General features: G+C 32.7%; 1 protein-coding gene across 6 annotated transcripts in view; it reads left to right on the top strand.

Annotated features, from left to right (window-relative positions):
• Window positions 1-20,060, top strand: part of LOC126736440 (putative gamma-glutamylcyclotransferase CG2811) — a 40,920-nt gene that overhangs the window by 19,296 nt on the left and 1,564 nt on the right. For 3 of the 6 annotated variants that reach the window (XM_050440783.1, XM_050440782.1, XM_050440780.1), the window contains 2 exons: window positions 16,254-16,467; window positions 16,537-16,861. In XM_050440783.1, the coding sequence (XP_050296740.1) occupies window positions 16,281-16,467; window positions 16,537-16,835 (486 nt within the window). In that variant the 5' untranslated portion in view covers window positions 16,254-16,280 and the 3' untranslated portion in view covers window positions 16,836-16,861. Of the gene's footprint in view, window positions 1-5,531; window positions 5,610-16,253; window positions 16,468-16,536; window positions 16,862-20,060 lie in introns of all 6 variants that reach the window. The other 3 variants (XM_050440778.1, XM_050440779.1, XM_050440784.1) reach the window with 2 other exon arrangements.

Genomic DNA, 20,060 nt, shown 5'->3' with positions numbered 1-20,060 from the left:
GTGCTCTTTTGTGGGAGTTTAGTGTTTTTATTTAAAATATGCAACAATCAAATTGATGCTTCAGATCTCTTATCAACTTTGAATTTTGCTGTTTCCTGGGTCCATACAAGAAGACTTAATGTATTTTATTAAAAAAAGTATTTATATTCTGATTGTAGACTTTAAAAATGTATTAATAAATAGAGTATTCTATTTAAAATAACGAAGCTGACACCTTGAAAATATTTTCACCGAGTTGCTCCAATCGACTTAAGTAGACTGTTAAATTTTCAGATTTTTCCTAATTGTAGTTTTCCCACAGACGTTCGATGCGCTTCCTGGAGACTTATGCTGTATAAGTTCCAAAATGAGTAAATTTTCGTTAATATATTATTATTGTTTTGAGATATAATCCTCCCTTTTTTATTTCCGGAAAGAAAATTTAAGAATGAAAAATTTTCTGGAATATTTATTTTTATTTTATTTATTTATTTATTTATTTACGGGCATTACCCATTTTTACAGAAATAGCATAATTTACAATAACAATAATTTATAACCTCAAACAATTTATACTTAGTATTATTTTATATAATTATCATTTGATATTCACAACCCATCACTGTCACAGTCATAGAATAAAACAGGATTAATAAATAATGGCAACAGGAGAACTTAAAAAATATACAACAAAAGAACACAATAAAATTAATTAAATTCAGTTTTCACTCCCTTGAACCCAATTATCACCTCCAAAATTGGTTTAAACCAGCATACAATAGTATGAAGTATGAATAGTATGTACACACAATTAAACAGAATAGCAAAAACCCCACAACAATATACAAAGTCACACATGAAAATCCTCAACAAACTTAGCAAAGCGCCTTGGACTTATATTGAAATCTATGTTCAGAGATGCACTATTATTTGCAAGCCTGGCTGATCTAGCAATAAAGCTATTGTACTTGATGTTTGTTCTACAGAAAGGTTGGTAGAAAAGGCTGTTTGACCTTGTATTTCTCGTAGGTATTGCTAGACCTATTGAATATAGCAGGTCTGGTGAATCTACAGAAGCAGTCAGAAGGTTATACAAATTTTTTAAATCCCGTTGTTCCCGACGAACAACAAGAGGAGGAAGACAAAACAGCTCATACAGAACCCTGTAATCATAATGGTAGTTGTCAACAGGATCAATTTTGGATTTAAATGCCAGGTATTTCAGCATTCTCCGTTGCACCTGTTCCAACCTGTGAATATAGCAGGCATAATAAGGACTCCAGACTGAGGAGGCATACTCCAACAAAGGTCTGATCAATGTACAGTAGAGCATGCGGATAGCAGGGGTATTTGTAAAATCTCTTGTGCATCTCTTGACAAAACCTATTATTTTAAGGGCTTTTGTTACTATCTCAGATATATGAAAGCTAAATGTAAGAGATGAGTCGAATATGACTCCAAGGTCCCTAATTGTTGTCACATTCGACAAGGGTCTATTGCACAAGGAATATGCGAATGTTGTGGTATTTCTACGCTTGGAGAAGCAAATACTATAGCACTTGGCTGGATTCAAGTCCATGCAGTTCTGAACACACCACTCTTCCAGTCTGGAAAGATCTGACTGTAGATTGACGCAGTCATTAAGAGAGGAGATAGCTAGAAAACATTTCAGGTCGTCTGCAAAACATAAGAATCTGGAATATTTAAAACATGAGTGGATGTCGTTCATAAAAACATTAAAAAGAAGCGGCCCCAAATGTGATCCTTAAGGAACACCTGAGGGAACGCTTAGCTCATAGGACATGAAGCCATTGACCCTTACAATTTGGGACCTATCTGATAGGTAGCTGCGAAACCATCTCAAGAAATTTCCCCCTACACCCGCGGCTCCAAGCTTACTCAAAAGTATCTCATGATTGACCCTGTCGAACGCCTTCGAAAAGTCGGTATAGATAGTGTGAACCTCGCCACCCCTATCCAAGACGCTCGCCAGATAGTCTGCATAAGTCAATAGATTAAGCTCTGTTGATCTCCTGGTCTTAAAGCCAAACTGCTCTGATATAATGGTAGGACCCAAAAATGATGTAAGATGTTGTGTTACAATTTTCTCGAATAGTTTTGGAATGGCGTTTAAGTTGCACACTGGTCTATAGTTGCTTACGTCGCCCTTGTTTCCTGCTTTATGTATAGGGGTCAAGTAGCTTGTCTTCCAAAAATCAGGGAAGACTCCCAATTCTAATGATTTATTGAATAAAATAAAAAGTGGATGAGACAGAACAAAACTGCATGATTTAAGGATGGAGGGTGGTATGCCATCTGGCCCTGGACCCTTATTGGTGTTCAAGCTGCAAATTTCATTGTATATTGTAGAAATATTTATGTGAAAATTGCTTATGTTGATATTATTGAAGGATAAAGATTCAGGTACAGGGTAGTTTTTGGTTGAATAAACTGTTTTGAAGTAATCAGCAAAGAGATCAGGTAGGGCAGGACCAAGAAGGCAATGCTTATCATTATAGAACATTTCTGAAGGTAGATCATTTCCTAGTCTTCTAGAGTTTACATAAGACCAGAACTTCTTTATGTTACTGTGATCAACTAAATTTCTTTCTGATTCGGAAACATATTGTTCAAAACAGACTTTTGCAAGTAATTTACACTCTGATCTTAAGCTTGAGAAGGTAATATAATCATCTCTGGAACCCGAATCTTTGAAAACTTTATGTGCCTGTTTCTTTGAAATTACCAAATTTTTAAGAGCTGGAGAAAACCACCTTGGAAAGTGCCCGCGAGACACCCGTTTTAAAGGTACAGCAATATGTATAACTGAATAAAGTATATCATAAAAAATATTTAACATAGTATCTAGAGAATCCTGTTGAAGTACATAATTCCAATTAACCTGTCCAAGAAGTTCATTAATTAAATAAAAATTTGCTGAATTATAATCATAATAATATTGATTGTTAAATCTACCTGGATGATTAGTATGTCCTCTCGAAACAGTAATGGATGTAAGGAGGGGTGGATGGTAATTGTCCTGTGGAACCAGAGCATCATCAGCTGCCGTGACCTCTGCAGACAAGGTACTCTCACAAAAAATCAGATCCAGTGTATTCCCCAGGTGGTTTGGAATATTATTCAATTGGTATAGATTGTGGAAACTACATAAGTCTGATATCACTTCTATGGACTCGACTTCCAGAGGGCAAGCACCCAGTGCACTGGTCGCTTAAGAACAAAAGTTGTCTGATGACCAAATTGCTTTTGGCAGATTGAAGTCCCCGAACAGTAGTAATGGGCACTCCTGATTCCCAGAGAAAGAATCGATCTCTTGGCTGAGCATGTTGTACTTTTCTGAAGGTGATTTTGGAGGGAAATAAATACAGCCCACTATGAACTTTCCTAGCCCAGAGCCTACACTAACAAATAGCAGTTCAAGGTTTGTTGACAAGTTTATTACAGCACTAGATAGTTCCTTTGAGATCGCCACCAATACTCCACCACCTCTTGAGGAGGTGCTAGATTTTGCATTTCTGTCAGTCCTAAAGACATTGTACTTATCCAAACCAAGCTCTGCATCCGATATATCAGCCGAGAGCCAGGTTTCACTTAGTAAAATTATGGAGTAGCAATTAGAGATAATGTTACTCTGGAGAACTGACAACTTAGTTCTCAATCCTCGAACATTCTGGTAGTAAATATCTAGGTTTTGCTGTCTATGGGATGGTTGCTTTGTTGTAGAAGGCCCGTTTATTAGTTTTTTTTCTTAAAAATGTATGGGGTATTATTACGATACCTAATGGATACATTTTCACCCTGGGCTCTCCGGCTACTAAGCTCAACTGACAATTTCTTTTCAGCATCCCTCTGCTTCATGGTGAGATCAAAGTTCAAGAAAACATTCTTTCCTTTAAGTTTAAAGCGATTCCTGACAAGATTCATGACATCATCTGGTGATTTGAGAGATATCCTTAAAGCCCGAGCCTGATTTGCGTTAGTTTTACCAATCCGAGAAAAGTGTAACACCTCTGGGGGATTTTCAGTGAGATGTTTAAATAGTTCTTCGACCTTTTTCTTGTCCTCACCCTCAGGTAAATTAAAGAGCATTAGATTCTTTAATCTCTTCTGCCGCTCCTGCCATTCCAGGATAACTTCTTCCTCTGGAGCTTGGCTTGTAATTGGTTGTGCAGAACTATTTGAATTATCCTTAGCTGCATTCTTTAAGCCTTCTATTTCCGTTTTAACTAGAGATTTGATGTCCTCAAGACTTGCTGAAAATTGGGATTTCATTGTTTTTAGGTCATTCGAAAAAGACCTCATAAGATTGGCTGAATCCAAAATTCCCTGTGTACTACTTTTTAATTCGGTAAATTCAATCTCAAGAGCTGTGACACGGTTAACTAGTTGCATGGTTTCATTTAATTTTGGCAAGCACAATTTGCATATATAAGGCATAACTCGGCTGCTCATGACGATGGCCCGAAGTTCAGTGGTACTAATTCCTGAACATTTCCTGCATAAAATCTTCTTACAAAAATCACATGGGTAGCCAAAAACATCGTTTGAATTTTTTGGCTCTTTCAGCACACAATCCTGAGAGCAGGAGGAACATATGTTAGACATTATAAGTTATGAAGAAAGATTCAGATTCGCCAAATAACGTAGGAAAATGAAAATAACGTAGATCATGCAAAAATTGGTACATGCGAAAACTGCGCGTAAGTTCGTCCGTTGGTCTTTTTATCAGTGCATTCCTTTTTTTTTTTGTTGGAATTGCAGTAAATTTCAAAGAGCAAATGATTTTGGTAGTTGCTTATCCACTTTCTAGTAACTCGAGATTAATATTAATACACAATAATAGTTTTATAATATCGGCGAAAAAAAGCTGCACATTATGACACTAAATAACCTGTGTTATTGGGAATAAAACTATCACAATTTGTCAGAATATCGGGAGTAAGAATACCGTGCGACCGCGCGTTGTATATCCGTTTGGTATATTTATAAATATATATTAATATATAAAATTTTTACAAAACATACTGCAAATGAAAGGCCAAATATCCTGTTAGTTATTTCGAAATAAATAGATAAGAACTTTGTATAATTTTTTTTAATAAAGAATTACTTCCTCTGTCATGTACTTCAGTTTGGACCATCTTAAAATTAAGTAGACACAGGATAAGATACCTGAAAGTTTTTACATTATTCATTTTTTTTAAAGAAAACTAAATAAATAGCACTTTATTATTACCACTTTCCGATCTCTACAACTTAGTATTATCATATTTAAAAGTCGATGTTTCTTGTCTAACCCAACATCAACTTTAATAAAAAAAAACACATTGTTTTTTCATATGATGAGGATAAACCTAGGAGAAAATAATGCGTGGCACATGGTACACGTGATACGTGGAGTGGTATACCCCATACTAAAAAAACTCTAATACTTAAAGCTATTGACAGAAAAGAAAGTTCAAACTTTACCACCTCGATTTTTAATTTCCAGTAAAAATATTGACTTTATTTATGCATGATTTCTCTCGTAGGTAGTGTACATATCATCAGGATATTCTAATTCACTCTACTCTTATTTCTCCTCAGCAAAGACACCATAGTTTCTCTTGGTAAGTAATTTAAATTTTATGAAAAAGCTAAATAGCTCATTTATTAATAGTTCTTTTATACGTTTATTGCATTCCTGGGTAAACTAAACTTTGGAAAAACAACAGACTTTTTTACATTATCATAAAGAAAATCCGAAAAGATGTTTACTGTCCAAAGTACCAATAATTCTACCAATCTTGAATCAAAAGAAAATAAATTGCTTAATAAAATAAATTGCTTCTTTATAAATTTACACGAACACAAAAGTTCATGGAAGACAATTTTTATAAAAGAATGAATTTTTGTGACCAAATGATGGGTACGTTAGACAAAAATATGTTTTGTGAGTGCACCTTTACGTTTCACGGAATTTAATTTCAACCTTACGTTTCACGATAAACATCAAAAAAGAGGGAATGTTAAATCATATTTTAAATTAAATTGGAACAAAACGTATCTAAATACGGCTCTCCCATATTTGAAAACAATAAAAGATTTTTCAAATTTAGTTTATTTTACAGAGGCATAGTCTGTTCGTAAATTTACAAGGTTTCGGAGGCCTTGGTCACTTCATTAGAATGCATATAACGTTAGCGATAAATATGCTGGTAAACAACTATGATGGTTGCCGAATTTTAACTGCCGACCCATTACTGTAAACGTTCCGGCCATGTTTAATGTAATGTGGCTATAAGTTAACTATACAAATTATGGGTTATTATCGAGGATAAAGTTAACTGACCGTTACTGTTACTTGATCGCCAATGCTGTCTTTTCTGGCCTCGGTCAAACCCCCCACAAAAAAGTACTTAATTCCACCAATAACTTTTTTACTCCACTAACATAGATTCATATTTTGATCTAGGTATAATTAATCTAGTTTTTTGTGTTACATACATAAGATGAGGTTTACATCAAAATTGAAAACCACATAAAATATCCCGAAGCTATAATATCAGAAAATTAGAAAATGAAATATTTAACACTATATACTGTAATGAGATGCAAGACAAACACTTAAACATTACATATATTTTAAAATTGTCAGTTACGAATCTCCACTACACTATAAAAAGTTAAATGCTTTCAATGATTTAGGTTTAATAGTAAGTTTAATAGCCTGCCTTGGCACTTTAAGCCTCTGCGTCTTATCCTGGTTAAACAACTCTGTTTAAAAGAAACCTGTTCTCAACCTGTTGTTTGGTCACATTTAACTTGACATAGGCTGCTGCTTTAGACTTTCCAGTTAAGGAGACCGTAGTGTCAACAGTAAGAAGTACCAATTTTCCTAATTGATTTCCACGAGGTAGATCATTAATGAATATCAGGAAGAGAACTGGACCCAAAACAGAGCCCTGAGAAACATCCACATTAATATATACTGGAGCAGAAGTACCGAACATCAACAACCTTCACCACGACCTACAAAACGACAATTTTTTTGTAAAAAATTATTGAATTGTTAGATGTACAAAAAAAATTAATGGCTAACTCCCAAAGGATTCGAATGAAACTTTTTAATGTAACTAATATTAAATATCTAAACCGATTTCAGATGGTTGTAAATCCCTATAAACGAAAGTTTTTTCGTAAAAAAATATTGAATTGTGAGATGTTAAAAACTATACATAGCTATAACTTACGATTGTCGTCTTTGTACCGAATTTATGAATATATAAATAAACATATACCTAAATTTGTTTCAAAAGTTTCAAATAAATAAGAGTTCTTAAAATTTAATTTTAAATTGTAAAATTATGTATAACCTTTATCTCGCAAATTATTTCGTTATCCTTTTAAAATCTTTCTATTGTCATTAATTTCTATCAAAAAAATACATGATCTTTTTAAGTAACTAACCCACTTTCCTGCAGTCTTGTTGTCTAGATAGTAAAAACCATCGATAGCCAGGTCATAAACTGTTAGGTCTTTATCGAATTACATTTAATTAGATATATAACTCTTTTCTTAGCTTGGGATTGGCAAGGGTGAATGGGAGGAAGGAACCGTTTTGCGGTTTTTTAATCATATAATAAATTACGAAGGCTGCGCACGTCTTCAAGTTCTAAATTATACCTTAAACTTAATAAGTCTATCAATATTACGCATCAAATTGTTAGGTAAACCTCTATTTCTTGGATTGAGATTGGCAAGGGTGAAGGGAAGGATCTCTTTTGCGTAGGGGAATCAGGAAGAAAAATATCATATCGGCGCCTGTCAGATATTGTAGCGCGTATTCGGGCACACGTGGTCGGGAAATAATAACACGAAGGGGTTTAGTGGGTAGTGGCTTCACCGAGCCCCACTCTGTCCTGGATTGCCTTGTGCATCCCAGTTCGTGCGTAAATGTATTCCCAGTCGTGTAATAAAACAAAATAAAAAAAAAAGTACACCAAAGAGTGCAAACAATTTATTCCATATCACTACTTGGCTGAATTTGGCTTGGCTCGATTTGGATCTTCTATTTATACTCAGAAAATACTTTCTTTGTATTTGTTATAAAAAAAAAATATTGTGAAATTATTATAGTATTTTGATTGGTTAAAATAACTCGATGTAATTTGTTTATTATATTATTATATTAAATTGGATAGTTTTGCAACATCTCTTAAATCTCAGATCAATTAAAGTATTTATTATTAATATTAAACAAAGTTTTATCCAAATCCTTTGGGAGTTTTGGTAGTTATAGCCGTTTATATTTTTTAACACCTAACAATTCAATAATTTTGATCAAAAAATTTTCGTTTGTAGAGATTTGCAACTATCTGATATCGGTTTAAATATTTATTAATAACTATAAAAAAAGTTTTATAGGAATGCTTTGGGAGTTATAGCCGGTGAAATTTTTCAACATTTAACAATTCAATATTTTTTACGAAAAGACCTTTGTTTGTAGAGGTTTGAGACTACCGTAATTCGATTTAGGTATGCTTTGCTAATATCTGGACAAAAAATTATTAAAACCCCTTGGGAATTTCAGGAGATACGGGCATTATTGTGATTACATAACAGGGAGCGTGGACTAAAAATTGGTTGCTGACAACCGAAATATGCTGCGTTCTCGTTCTCGACTTGGTCGCTGGATATCGATCGGACGCTAGCTTCACACACATCTCTTATTCTCTTATGTAAGGTATTTGGCAAATGGCAACTGCGCTCGTTGCTTACTATGTTTACGTTTGGATGGTGTGTACCTTTTGTCTGTAATATTTGTGTTCTGGGCGTATAGTAATAGTATTAAAACAGTATTTTGAGTGATTTCACATACATTTTCACATACCGGGCGGTGCGTCGCCGAGCGGAACATAGGAAAACCCATGTCAATTATTGGCTTCCCTGTACATTTTATAGAAAAAATGTAAGATGACATTTGAAGAGACCAATGTGGCAAACCCTTGTGCAAAGTTTCAAAAAATTTTAATAAGCGAATCTTGAATTATTCAATTAAATGTAATTGCAAAATTAGCAAATTTTTGGTTCAGGTAAAACCAAACGGGCACCAGTAAAATGAATATTGTCACTGACGTGAGGTAAAGTGTGAATAAATCAGTGACAGTCGATATTTGAAAACAAGTATGAATTATTCAATCGACAAAAAATAGCCATAATTAAGTAAATAATTAACCATAATAAAAGTTTAGATAAAAAAGTAATGTTAACGTGTCTTACTTTGAAACATTTCTTGTATTCGGCTGTACGTCAGATTTGACAAAGCCTTATAACAAATTGTTTGCTGGTGGCTGGTTTTACCCAGGGCCGTTCCTAGGGTATCTGCCGCCCGGGTGCGAAAAAAATTTTGCCGCCCTTCCTTTACCCCACCGAATCCGGCCTTTGATAAACATTTGTAAATAAATAACCTGAAATAATTTAACGTTAAAAAAAACAACATTTTAGAAACATAAACACTATTTTATATTAAATCATAATTTCATTTACAATTTATTTGTAATGTAATGTATTTACAAATAAGTTGTAATTAAATACATATTATTTACATACGCAACATGCACTTTATAATATGTATATGTAAACATAAAGGGGCAGGTAGCTAACATATCCAATGATTATACAAAGTTTGCTTTTCTCGTTTTTTTTTAATGCAAATGTTTTAACAATGTTAGACACATCTATATTTTGTGCAATTTCTTTTTCAATACTAATTATTGATAAGTCATAAAGCCTCTCTTGACCCATTGTGGATCGTAAATAATTTTTTATTATTTTGAGTTTAGAAAAGCTTCTTTCTCCACTAGCTACTGTGGCAGGTAATGTTAAGAAAATTCTAATGGAAATTACTAAATTGGGAAAAACATAGATGAGGTTATTTACAAATAGCTAAGTAAGAACATTTAAGGCATTCATTTCAGGGGAAATATAGGGTGCAACATTATCAATTTCATCAGATAAATCTTGAGCTAAAATATCTTTTTCATTTTTTGATGGATCATATAAAATTTTCTCAAGAGCTTCACATTTTGCAAACCTAATTGATTTTTCTGTTTGGAGAAAGCTATGTAGGTTGTTAAGAAAATTAAACAACGTATCATGTTGCTTCATTTGCTCGAATCTTTCTTCCAATTTTAATAATGTAGTATCTAATATAACAAAATTAAAATTAATTTTAAACTGGTCAACTGGATTTTTAGGGGCCTCGTCTACACACACATCGTCAAATAAACGCTTTTTTGTTCGGGGTCTAACAATATTAATTGAAGGAAACGAAGGGTCGCAATCAGTATCTTCGGCAACTTTTTTGGCCTCCTCTAAAATATCAGTGAAAGCTTCATCTGATCTAATACTAGATATATATGTTTTATCCTGTTTTAAGATTAAAATAATATTAGGTAGGGCAACATCGGATTCCTGCATCACTTTACTTGCAATATTAATTTTTGTTAACACATTATACCATATATAATAATGGAACAAATCAATTTAAACGACTTAATTTTTAAGAGTAATGAATTAGCCATAGTTTTGGTATCGGAGTCCCTGTTATTATCAGAGTAAAGTGCAAATATATTTTTAGCGTCATATATTTTTCCTAAATTATGTCTAAGAACTTTCAGAGCATCTATTCTGCTTTCCCATCTAGTACTAGAAAGAGGTTTTAGTGTTAACGTTGGGATTTCATCTTTTAAAACTTGCCAACGTTTAGTTGATGCGGAGAAAAAAACGTAAAGTTCCTGCACAATAGCAAAGAAAATTGTAATTTCTAAAGATGCTTTTGCAGCGTCATTAACAACTAAATTTAAGCTATGGGCTGCACAAGGCACGTAAAAAGCTCTAGGGTTCAATTCAATAATTTTTTTTTGTAAACCATTATTGCGACCCTTCATATTCGCTCCATTATCATATCCCTGACCCCTTAAATCACAAATGTTGTGAGTCTCCAAAAAATGCAATAAAACATTAGTTAAGCCTTGTCCTCTGAATGATCTGTCGAATCTGATATTGAAATGAATCCCAAAAAATGCTCTCTAATTTCGATTTGCTTTGATATATTACTTAATAAAACAAACCTTATTACAATAGTTAATTGGTCTTGATGACTCACGTCAGGAGTCGTATCCAAAATAATTGAAAAATATTTACTAGCATTTAACATAGATATAATGTCATGTCTTATTTGCTCTCCCAGAAGGAAAATTAATTCATTTTGAATATGAACACCTAAATAATGAGGCATATTTGATGGAGTTCTTTTAATCCTGTTAATATGATCGCATATAGTTTCATTAAAATTGGCAATTGTTTCGATTAATTTTAAAAAGTTTCCGTTTTCTTGCTCGTATATCTTGTTATTTTCACCTCTAAAACTCAAATTTTGACCGGCTAAAAACTTGACAACATAAATTATAATTTTCAAAACAGAAACCCATCTATCTTTTTCCATGTTTATTAATTTCTCGTTTAGTGAATCAGTTGTCGTTTTAGAAGAAATTGATTGTTTTAAATCAAGCCAAGATTTTGTATTACAAATATGCCCCTTTGACTTTTCATGTCTTTCTATAAGTTGACTTAAATGTCTCCAATCCTTATAACCCTCAACCAAACCACTACCACCAGAAGAAGTTTTAAATATTTTGCAAGGAAAACAATATACACAATCTTTTGATTTAGAATATACTTGCCAAACCCTCGGAATTATTTCTCCATTACACATTTTTTTTTATAATAAATAGATGAGAATCCTCTATTGTCTTTATTTAAAGGAAACGTCATATCAGCCTCCGTTAGTTGCGTAGGCCCTAACTCTATCAGAGTTAATTTAATTTTATCCAATAAAACATTTGGCCAATAGCCAGGATCCTTATAGACATTAATATTTTCAAAGCTTAGTTCAGATCCTTGTTCTGCTAATAAAACATCACCTTCCACTATAGTTTTGGTATTCGATGAGTTCTCCTTCTCTTCTCCGCTATTGACCATTATACATATAGTCTCCGTCACATTTTCATCTCGGGCTTGGGAACTTGATGGTTTGTCATGTGATCTTGTTGGGATTAAAAACGCTTGGAGTGAACTGCAAGCCTTTTTAGTTAATTCTTTTTTTTCACGCTTTCGTTTTCTGTACTGTGCTCCAGAAAGCTTTTTTCGATTATCAGACATCTATAATAAAACAAATCCAAAATTAAAATAAATCCAAGTTATCCTATATTTTGCCTGAATGAATAAAGAGATATATTTTTAACGTTTCAAATAAAAAAAAATAAATATTAAGATTAAATGCTACTTTTTTATTAAGCAAATAACTAATATTTGAAAGGTGAGTAGCCAAACGGAATTAGTGGATGAGTGCGACTACTGGCTATTCATAACGCATATAATTTTTTCATTTTTTCCTCAAGTTCAAAATTAATTAATTTTTTTTAGTTATTATTATATTATATAATAACTAAAAAACTAACTTATTATATTATTTGACTCTAAATAAGTCAACATTACTTTTTAAAATAAAATTAATTGTGCTAACAAAAGTTTAAATAAAAATCTCAAGAGTAAAAAAATGGGAGATTTCTAATAGGAGTAATAGGTATCTAACTTCCGTTTGGCTACCCATTTTCCAAACATCGTATATATTTCAAAAATATAAAAACGATATTTAAACTTTATATGACAGCTCAAAAAAAAATGTAATCAAATTAACGTATGTGTAGAGATACTTACCTTTTTAATTTTTACTGTCTGTTTTACCACAATATTAAACAAAAGCTTTTAATAACGTTGCCATTTACACGACTACAGGCTACACGCTTAAAATTTAAAATGAAACAAGTGCACGCACTGCACGCATTTATATGCCTTGACCACAAACAAGTATTTTCCTGAAAAATCTTCGTCGCGACATATTTTTTCCAACTCGTTGCGACCTGAAGCGGAGTGAAGCGTATATCTAGGTATACCTATTAAATTTGAATCGGAAATATAACTAATAATATTTAGAATGTTATAAAGTAACTTTATTATAACAATAATATATTAATTAATAATTAATGATATTTTCATATGTATAACATTTTAAAATAATATGTGTATAATAGTTTTTGAAACAAATTATTAAATTTTAAAAATATTTATTAAAAAAATATTTATTTAGTTTTTTTTGGGGTGGCTTCCGCCGCCTCTCTGAGCTGCTGCCCGGGTGCCCCACACCCCCTGCACCCCCGGGTCGGAACGGCCCTGGTTTTACCTGAACCGAAAATTTGGTAATTTTGCAATTACATTTAAGTGAATAATTCAAGATTCCCTTATTAAAATTTTTTGAAACTTTCACGAGGGTTTGCCAGATTGGTCTCTTCAAAAAGTTATCTTACATTTTTTCTGTAAAATGTACAGGGAAGCCAATAATTGACCCCCTTAAAATTTACATGGAATTTCCTATGTTCCGCTCGGCCACGCACCACCCGGTATATTGGGAAAAACGAAATTCAAATCGTTCCTTTCACAGGCGAGTTAAGAGTCATCCTTATATTCCTTATAGGTTATAATATAAAAAAGTATTCGATAATCAAAATTAAGCTTTTTCCCTTCATTTTTTTAGGAAAATATTAATAAAAATGTGTAATTCTGTATATTGTTACAATCTGGCAAATATTTCGCTTATACGGGTAAACGCCGCAAAAACTCAAAAAGTAATGTGTGTGAAGCTAGTATCCGGTCGATCCAGCAACCAAATCGAGAACGCAGTATATGTCATTTGCCAGCAACTTATTTGTGGTCCCCGCCCGCTGTTATTCAGTCGATATAATGCCCTTATCTCCTGGAGTTCCCAAGGAATTTTAACAATTTTCTGTCCAGATATTAACAATGAATAACTAAATCGATTTATGGTGGTTACACACCTTTACAAACTAAGTTTTTTGTTGTGAAAATTAATGAACAAGTCGAATGCTAAAGATATGAATAAAGCTCCCAAAGGATTTAAATAAAACTTTTTTCTATACTATGTAATAAATATCTAAACCGATTTGAGTCGGTTGCAAACCTGTACAAACGAAAGTTTTTTGGTAAAAAATTATCGAGTTAGATGTTAAAAAATATAAACGACGATAACTCTCAAAAAATATGGATAAAACTTTTCCTTTGGGAGTTATAGCCGTTTATATTTTTTAAAATCTAACAATGCAATACATTAAAAAAATATTTAGTCGATTAAGAAAAATATATATTGTATGAAAAATTGGAAAATCGATTTGAAATCATTGTCTGAGAGATGGCGAACTCAAACACCTCGCCTATGCTTTGCAGAGGCTTATTCTAGGCATTCAATGTTCTAAGATAGTGACTCAACATCTCAGAGTATCGACGAATCAATGACGAAGTTTATGAATAGGCCAGGCTAGGAAAACGTGGAATTAAAATATGGACAAGATGTGATTCGTTGAAGGGGTACGTTTATGACCTAAATACTTATAGTGGCATGAAAATGAAAGTTATTGAAGGAATCCTCGTGGAATATGTGGTAAAACGGCAGATTTGTTCAGTTCACCAAAAAAAAATTAGTTCTATGTTTTGACAGATTTTTCACATCATAAGTTAATGTATGACATTGAATTTTCTGCAGTGGGGAGACCTCTATGAGGAATCCCAACAATGTGCCAAAATATGAAGAAAAACTAGCAGGACGAGAATCCCAAATAAAATCTAGTAATTAGGGAACTGGGTCTTGTCGACTTTAAAGTATCTCCGATTTTGCAATATTTTAAAATTTGAGCAGAAAAAGTACTTTGAAGATAATAAAGACAAAAAAAATGTTGTGGATTATTCACATAGGACACTAAAAAATAATATTGAATTGCTTTAAAATATGGGTCTACTCTAGCCTATTTGATGATCGAAACTCGCTGGTACTGATAGTTACATTGTCAATCTCTTGACATATGGACTCGCAGTTGCCAAATTGTGTATATTTTCTATAATAAATATAATTATTACGCTAAAGCTCAACGTAAGCTCAAAAACACGTCTAAAAAGTGATCCCATATAAGAATATAAGAAGAGAAAACACGGAAGACAATCTAAATTTATCTGCCAAAATATTAGCAGTGTTTTCACATAATAGTAAAAGAACAGAAAAATACGTAAATATTTTCTTGTTTTATTTACATGCTATTTTAAATTTTGATATATGGATAGGCTTAATAAAGCTATAAAAAAGATATTTAAGTTGTCTTAAAGTCATCTTTCCGGAAATAACCAGCATCTTAGAGACATGTCACATGTTCTGTATAAAATATCTTTTAGACTTTTTTAAGATATCATTGCTGCAAATGATATCTTGGCTATAAGTGACAGAATGAAATGAGATATGGTCGAGAAGATTCTGGGAATCCTACTGATATAATGCCAAGAAAGGCGATATACATCAAACTACGATACTCCCGTCATATAACAACTGACCGGAATATATGGGAAGATTACCATGTGAAAGCATAAAGACATTAGGGGACTAAGTAAGGAACACATAAGAATATTCATGGGAGTGCATATGTACATACATACATATTGGACACTCGACCCAGACTAAGACATCGCATGCTCAAGATAAGCTAAATGCAGATCATGCAAAGAAAAGAAAAACATTTGGGAACAATGATAAACCAGTTTTCTAAATCAACAGTCAAGTTAACATATGAAACAAGAATTAACACGTAGTGTCCTCTAGCAAAATATATTTACCTATTCGTTTAAACATTTTATATTGTATTTACCAGGCTTAACTCAGATCATAACTGCTTTTGGTATTCTGTGTCAAGTACACTCAAAAGGGAATCAACCTCAATCTGTTAGAAAAAAACGCTAGAAAATTTAGAGACAAAAACAGAACCCATTTAAAAAGAAGAGAAGTAAAAATCATTGTACCAAATTATCTGAGGCTGAACAATGATCAACCATCTGGAAAACTCGTAATTCCAAAAGAAGTCTAAAACAAGAAAAAGATTTGTTCAGTGATTTCGGTAATCGGCCTGTAATTTTCTTTCGAACAGTGTTTTTTTGTATCTGAATTTAGTTGACAATTTTTTAAAACTGAATTTAAGAAATTGAAGTTAATATTTGTTGTAATAAATATAAAGTTGAAATTAATATAAATCATTTTATTTTATATAATGTAATGTAATTTTTAGGAAGGTTCTCTAATGCAGTTTCTTGACTTTTAGTGAACAATCATATCTACTAAGTAAGCAATGTCTGCCAAATCCGTTCACAAAGTATTCGTCTACGGCACATTAAAAAAAGGAGAACCAAACCATCAGTGGTTCACAAAAACAGCAGGGGCTCACCACAAGTTCCTCTACAATGCCCAAACGATAGAACAGTTTCCGTTAATTATAGCAACTCAGTTTAATATTCCATTTTTACTGCATGCCCCAGGTGAGCTTATGTCTACCAATTTTATATCTGATTTTAGAATAGATAGAATTTTTTATTGTTTTTTATTAGGTAAAGGCCATCATGTTCAAGGCGAAGTATATGAAGTAGACAATCAAGTTCTAGCCGACTTGGACATCTTAGAAGATCATCCAAGGTTCTATATTCGGGAAGAATATGAGGTGCTAAATCTGGGAAATAACGTTACAGATAAAGTCTGGATATACATGATGAAAACTTTCAAGCCAGAGCTTTTAAATCAGACATTTTTTAAGAGTTACAGCAACAATGGAGATCATGGACTGAAATACGTTGAGAGGTATTTAAGAGATCCTTCGGCTAACCATAAGAATCAACTATTTGGAGAATAACATCACAGTTGAATCAAATATGCATGGTTTGTAAATGGTGGATTTGAATTAATGTCTAGTGGATTACTGCGTTTCCATCGTATAGTGCCGACAAAATTGAAAACTACTCTTTTTAGCAAATTTATAAATAATTTTACAAAAACTAGAATAACGGATAATATAGTCCTTAAAGTTTACAATAACTGTTTAAATAAGTTCCTCTAACTTTGACACATTTTCGGCAACTGTGGTTAACTGACTCAGTCGTGTAACACCCCAAAAATTATCAGAAAATTTATGTTAAATGGTTCCGACAACATTCGAATTCTTATGGATCTACATTCATAAATTATGGTATTGTACTGAATGGTTTCGGGTAAGCGTGGCTTCGTCAGTCTGTCATAAAGCGTTATTAATTTATGAAGGCTCGAAAACCCTATAAATATTTACCCGTTAGTTTTAAAATCATTAAATCCCTTTTTTTAATAAGTGTCAATACCTTTTGACACTTATTAAAAAGATAATTTTTGGGTCTATACAGGGTGTCCGGAAATATCGTTCTAATAACCTAAAGGTTGATTTTACATTAAAAAAAACTACATGAACATGGGTCTGGAAATAAATGTTATATAATACAATACAGGATGTCAACATTTAGTGTGTTGAAAGGCACTTTCTTGAATATCCTTAACAGAAAAAAAAATGCGCAGCTCCTACTTTTTCCCCAATTTCAATTTTTTTTTTCAGGACTGTTTCTTTTTTGATAAATTATTTTTTTCAGACGAAGCATGATTTATGCGCGAAGATTTTATTAATTTCCATAATAATCATGTATAGGCCTATGAAAATGGGATGCTATAGGATTTTTTTTTACCGATTTCGAGATAAGTTTTGCAGTATTAACGTTTGGCCAGGTATTTTGGAAGAGACTTATAGGATCGTATGTCTCAGGGTTTAAATGGGGCGGCATATTTAAATTTTTTGAAGACATTCATAGTTTGCCGGATTTACTAAGAAGAAAAAAAAATGTCTGTCATGTACCTCATTTTAGTATAATCTTTCGTGATTATTTGAATAAAATTTAAATAATGGGGGTGGACGCATTTCGTGACCACCTCGTTCGCCTGATTTAAGCCCCCTGGACTATTTCCTTTCGGGTTATTTAAAGCAAATTGTTTATTAAAAGTAATAGTAATACAATAGCCTCCTGTCATTTTTATTAATTTATTCTCGACCCAAACTGCACCGAGCTTACTTAAGGGTGTCCATGTCTAATGATCCAACTTTATGAGGTTTTGGACATTTTAAATGGAGTCTTAACAAAAATTTTTATATTATGAAGGTGAGATAGGCTTTTTAGATCTAACACTAGTTACGAAGAATTTATTGCCAATTATATTATATGATATTGATTAAAAACCCATTTTTTTATTTTTTTTTCCAAAAAGTTCCTTTATTTGTAACTAACAAAAAAATGTTATGTACAAAGCCTTAATAATTCTTAATTTCTAAGTTAGTCAATACGCTAAGCACATTTATTATTCTTTTATTTTTAAGTTACATATAAAATAATAGAGGGTAAACTTAATTTAAGACATAGAAAGATTTAATCAAATTACGTAAAAAAAAACATTTAAACAAAACTACAAAAAAAAGCATCATACATGCATTCAAACCTGTAAACTAATTGAGAGAGTCGTTAAACTATTACTGCAAGGAATAATATGAACTGTTATATGTTAACTTACTATGTTAATAAGAGTTTCTTTAATGTTTTTCGACATTTCCTCGCATAGTGTTGTTTTCTTAATGAGTTTTCCGTTATAAATTATATACTTTTTCACTTACTTAGACCTCGGTTTGGGTAAAGATAGCAAAAAAATCAGTCTTGTATTATACGGCTGAGTAAAATACAATTCCTCTCTGAACTTTTTGTGAACAAGACACACAGTCTCCAGAATTAGAATGCAATACAATATTAAGACAAAGTGAACAGAGTAACAGTGGCCTACACGACTGTCGAATTTTAGCACAACACATCGCACGCCGTGCCCCTTTTTGTAATAAGAATACTGAGTGAAACAAGTATTCTTAACAAGACTCCCAGAATGGTAGACCATAATGAAGACGTGATTCGAATATGCCATACGGGCCACTGCCAATCCCAGGTTGAATGATATAATTCGAAGAGCATAGCAACCAGAAGAAAGTTTTCAAATTTTAAGGAATCACCAATGTACAGGCCGAGGAACTTTGCAGTACATGAATGGAAAAATGTTTTATTGTTGTTGATATGTCACTTAAGTCGCAAAGTTCAGAATATTAGTTTTGAAAATATTGAGCACAAGACTGTTGGAATTACACCAGACACTGCATATCGCGCATAATTGCACACTTCAACCTTTGAGGATCCCTGTCATGCCAAAGTATTGATATATCATCGGCAAAAATCGTGAAGTGTCCACTAATGTTCAATAGAGGCAAATCGTTAATGCACATTAAGAATAGTAGACCCAAGATTGATCCCTATGGGACATCAAAAGAAATAGGCAATTCAGAAGAACATGAATTATTAAAGAAAACTCTCTGCCTACGATTTGATAGGTAAGAGCAAAACCACTTAAGGGCGACTCCTAGGAAGCCATAAATTTTTAGCTTACCTAACATGGTTGGATGGTGCACGCAATCGAAAGCTTTCGACATATCACAGAATGCGGAAGTTGCAATGTCATCTGTATTGAGCCTGAGATACAGCTCCCGAAGAAATCCAAACATAGCATCACCTGTGATTCTAGATTTTAGAAATCTAAACTGATGCGGATCAAGCAGTTTATGCGTGTTAAGAAATTAAACGACTCTCACCTTAACCATTCTCTCCTTAATCATTCTCTCCACTATCTTTCCTAGCACAGGAAGCAATGCTATAGGACGAAAATTGCAGGGTTTCATTCAGATCACCTTTCTTGTGAATTGGAACAATTGTAGGGAACACACTGTACATTATTAGTTATTCTAATATTTGTTGAATGTTTAGGCAATAGGCAATTAAGTGGAACATTGCTACCACAGCAATATTGAATACATGTAACGATTATTATAATCAAACACGAATAAATTAATAGATGACAACTAAACTAAACTGTGTTTTAATAACCTACTTTACACAATGTTAGCCCTCTTAAGACAAGGAGAAAATAGGCGATTTGTAAAAGACTTATTCACTACATGAGCTAAACAAACTAAGGC

The sequence above is a fragment of the Anthonomus grandis genome, chromosome 5, assembly GCF_022605725.1.
Source record: "Anthonomus grandis grandis chromosome 5, icAntGran1.3, whole genome shotgun sequence".
Classification (NCBI taxonomy): domain Eukaryota; kingdom Metazoa; phylum Arthropoda; class Insecta; order Coleoptera; family Curculionidae; genus Anthonomus; species Anthonomus grandis.
This window is presented reverse-complemented; position numbering and strand designations above follow the sequence as displayed.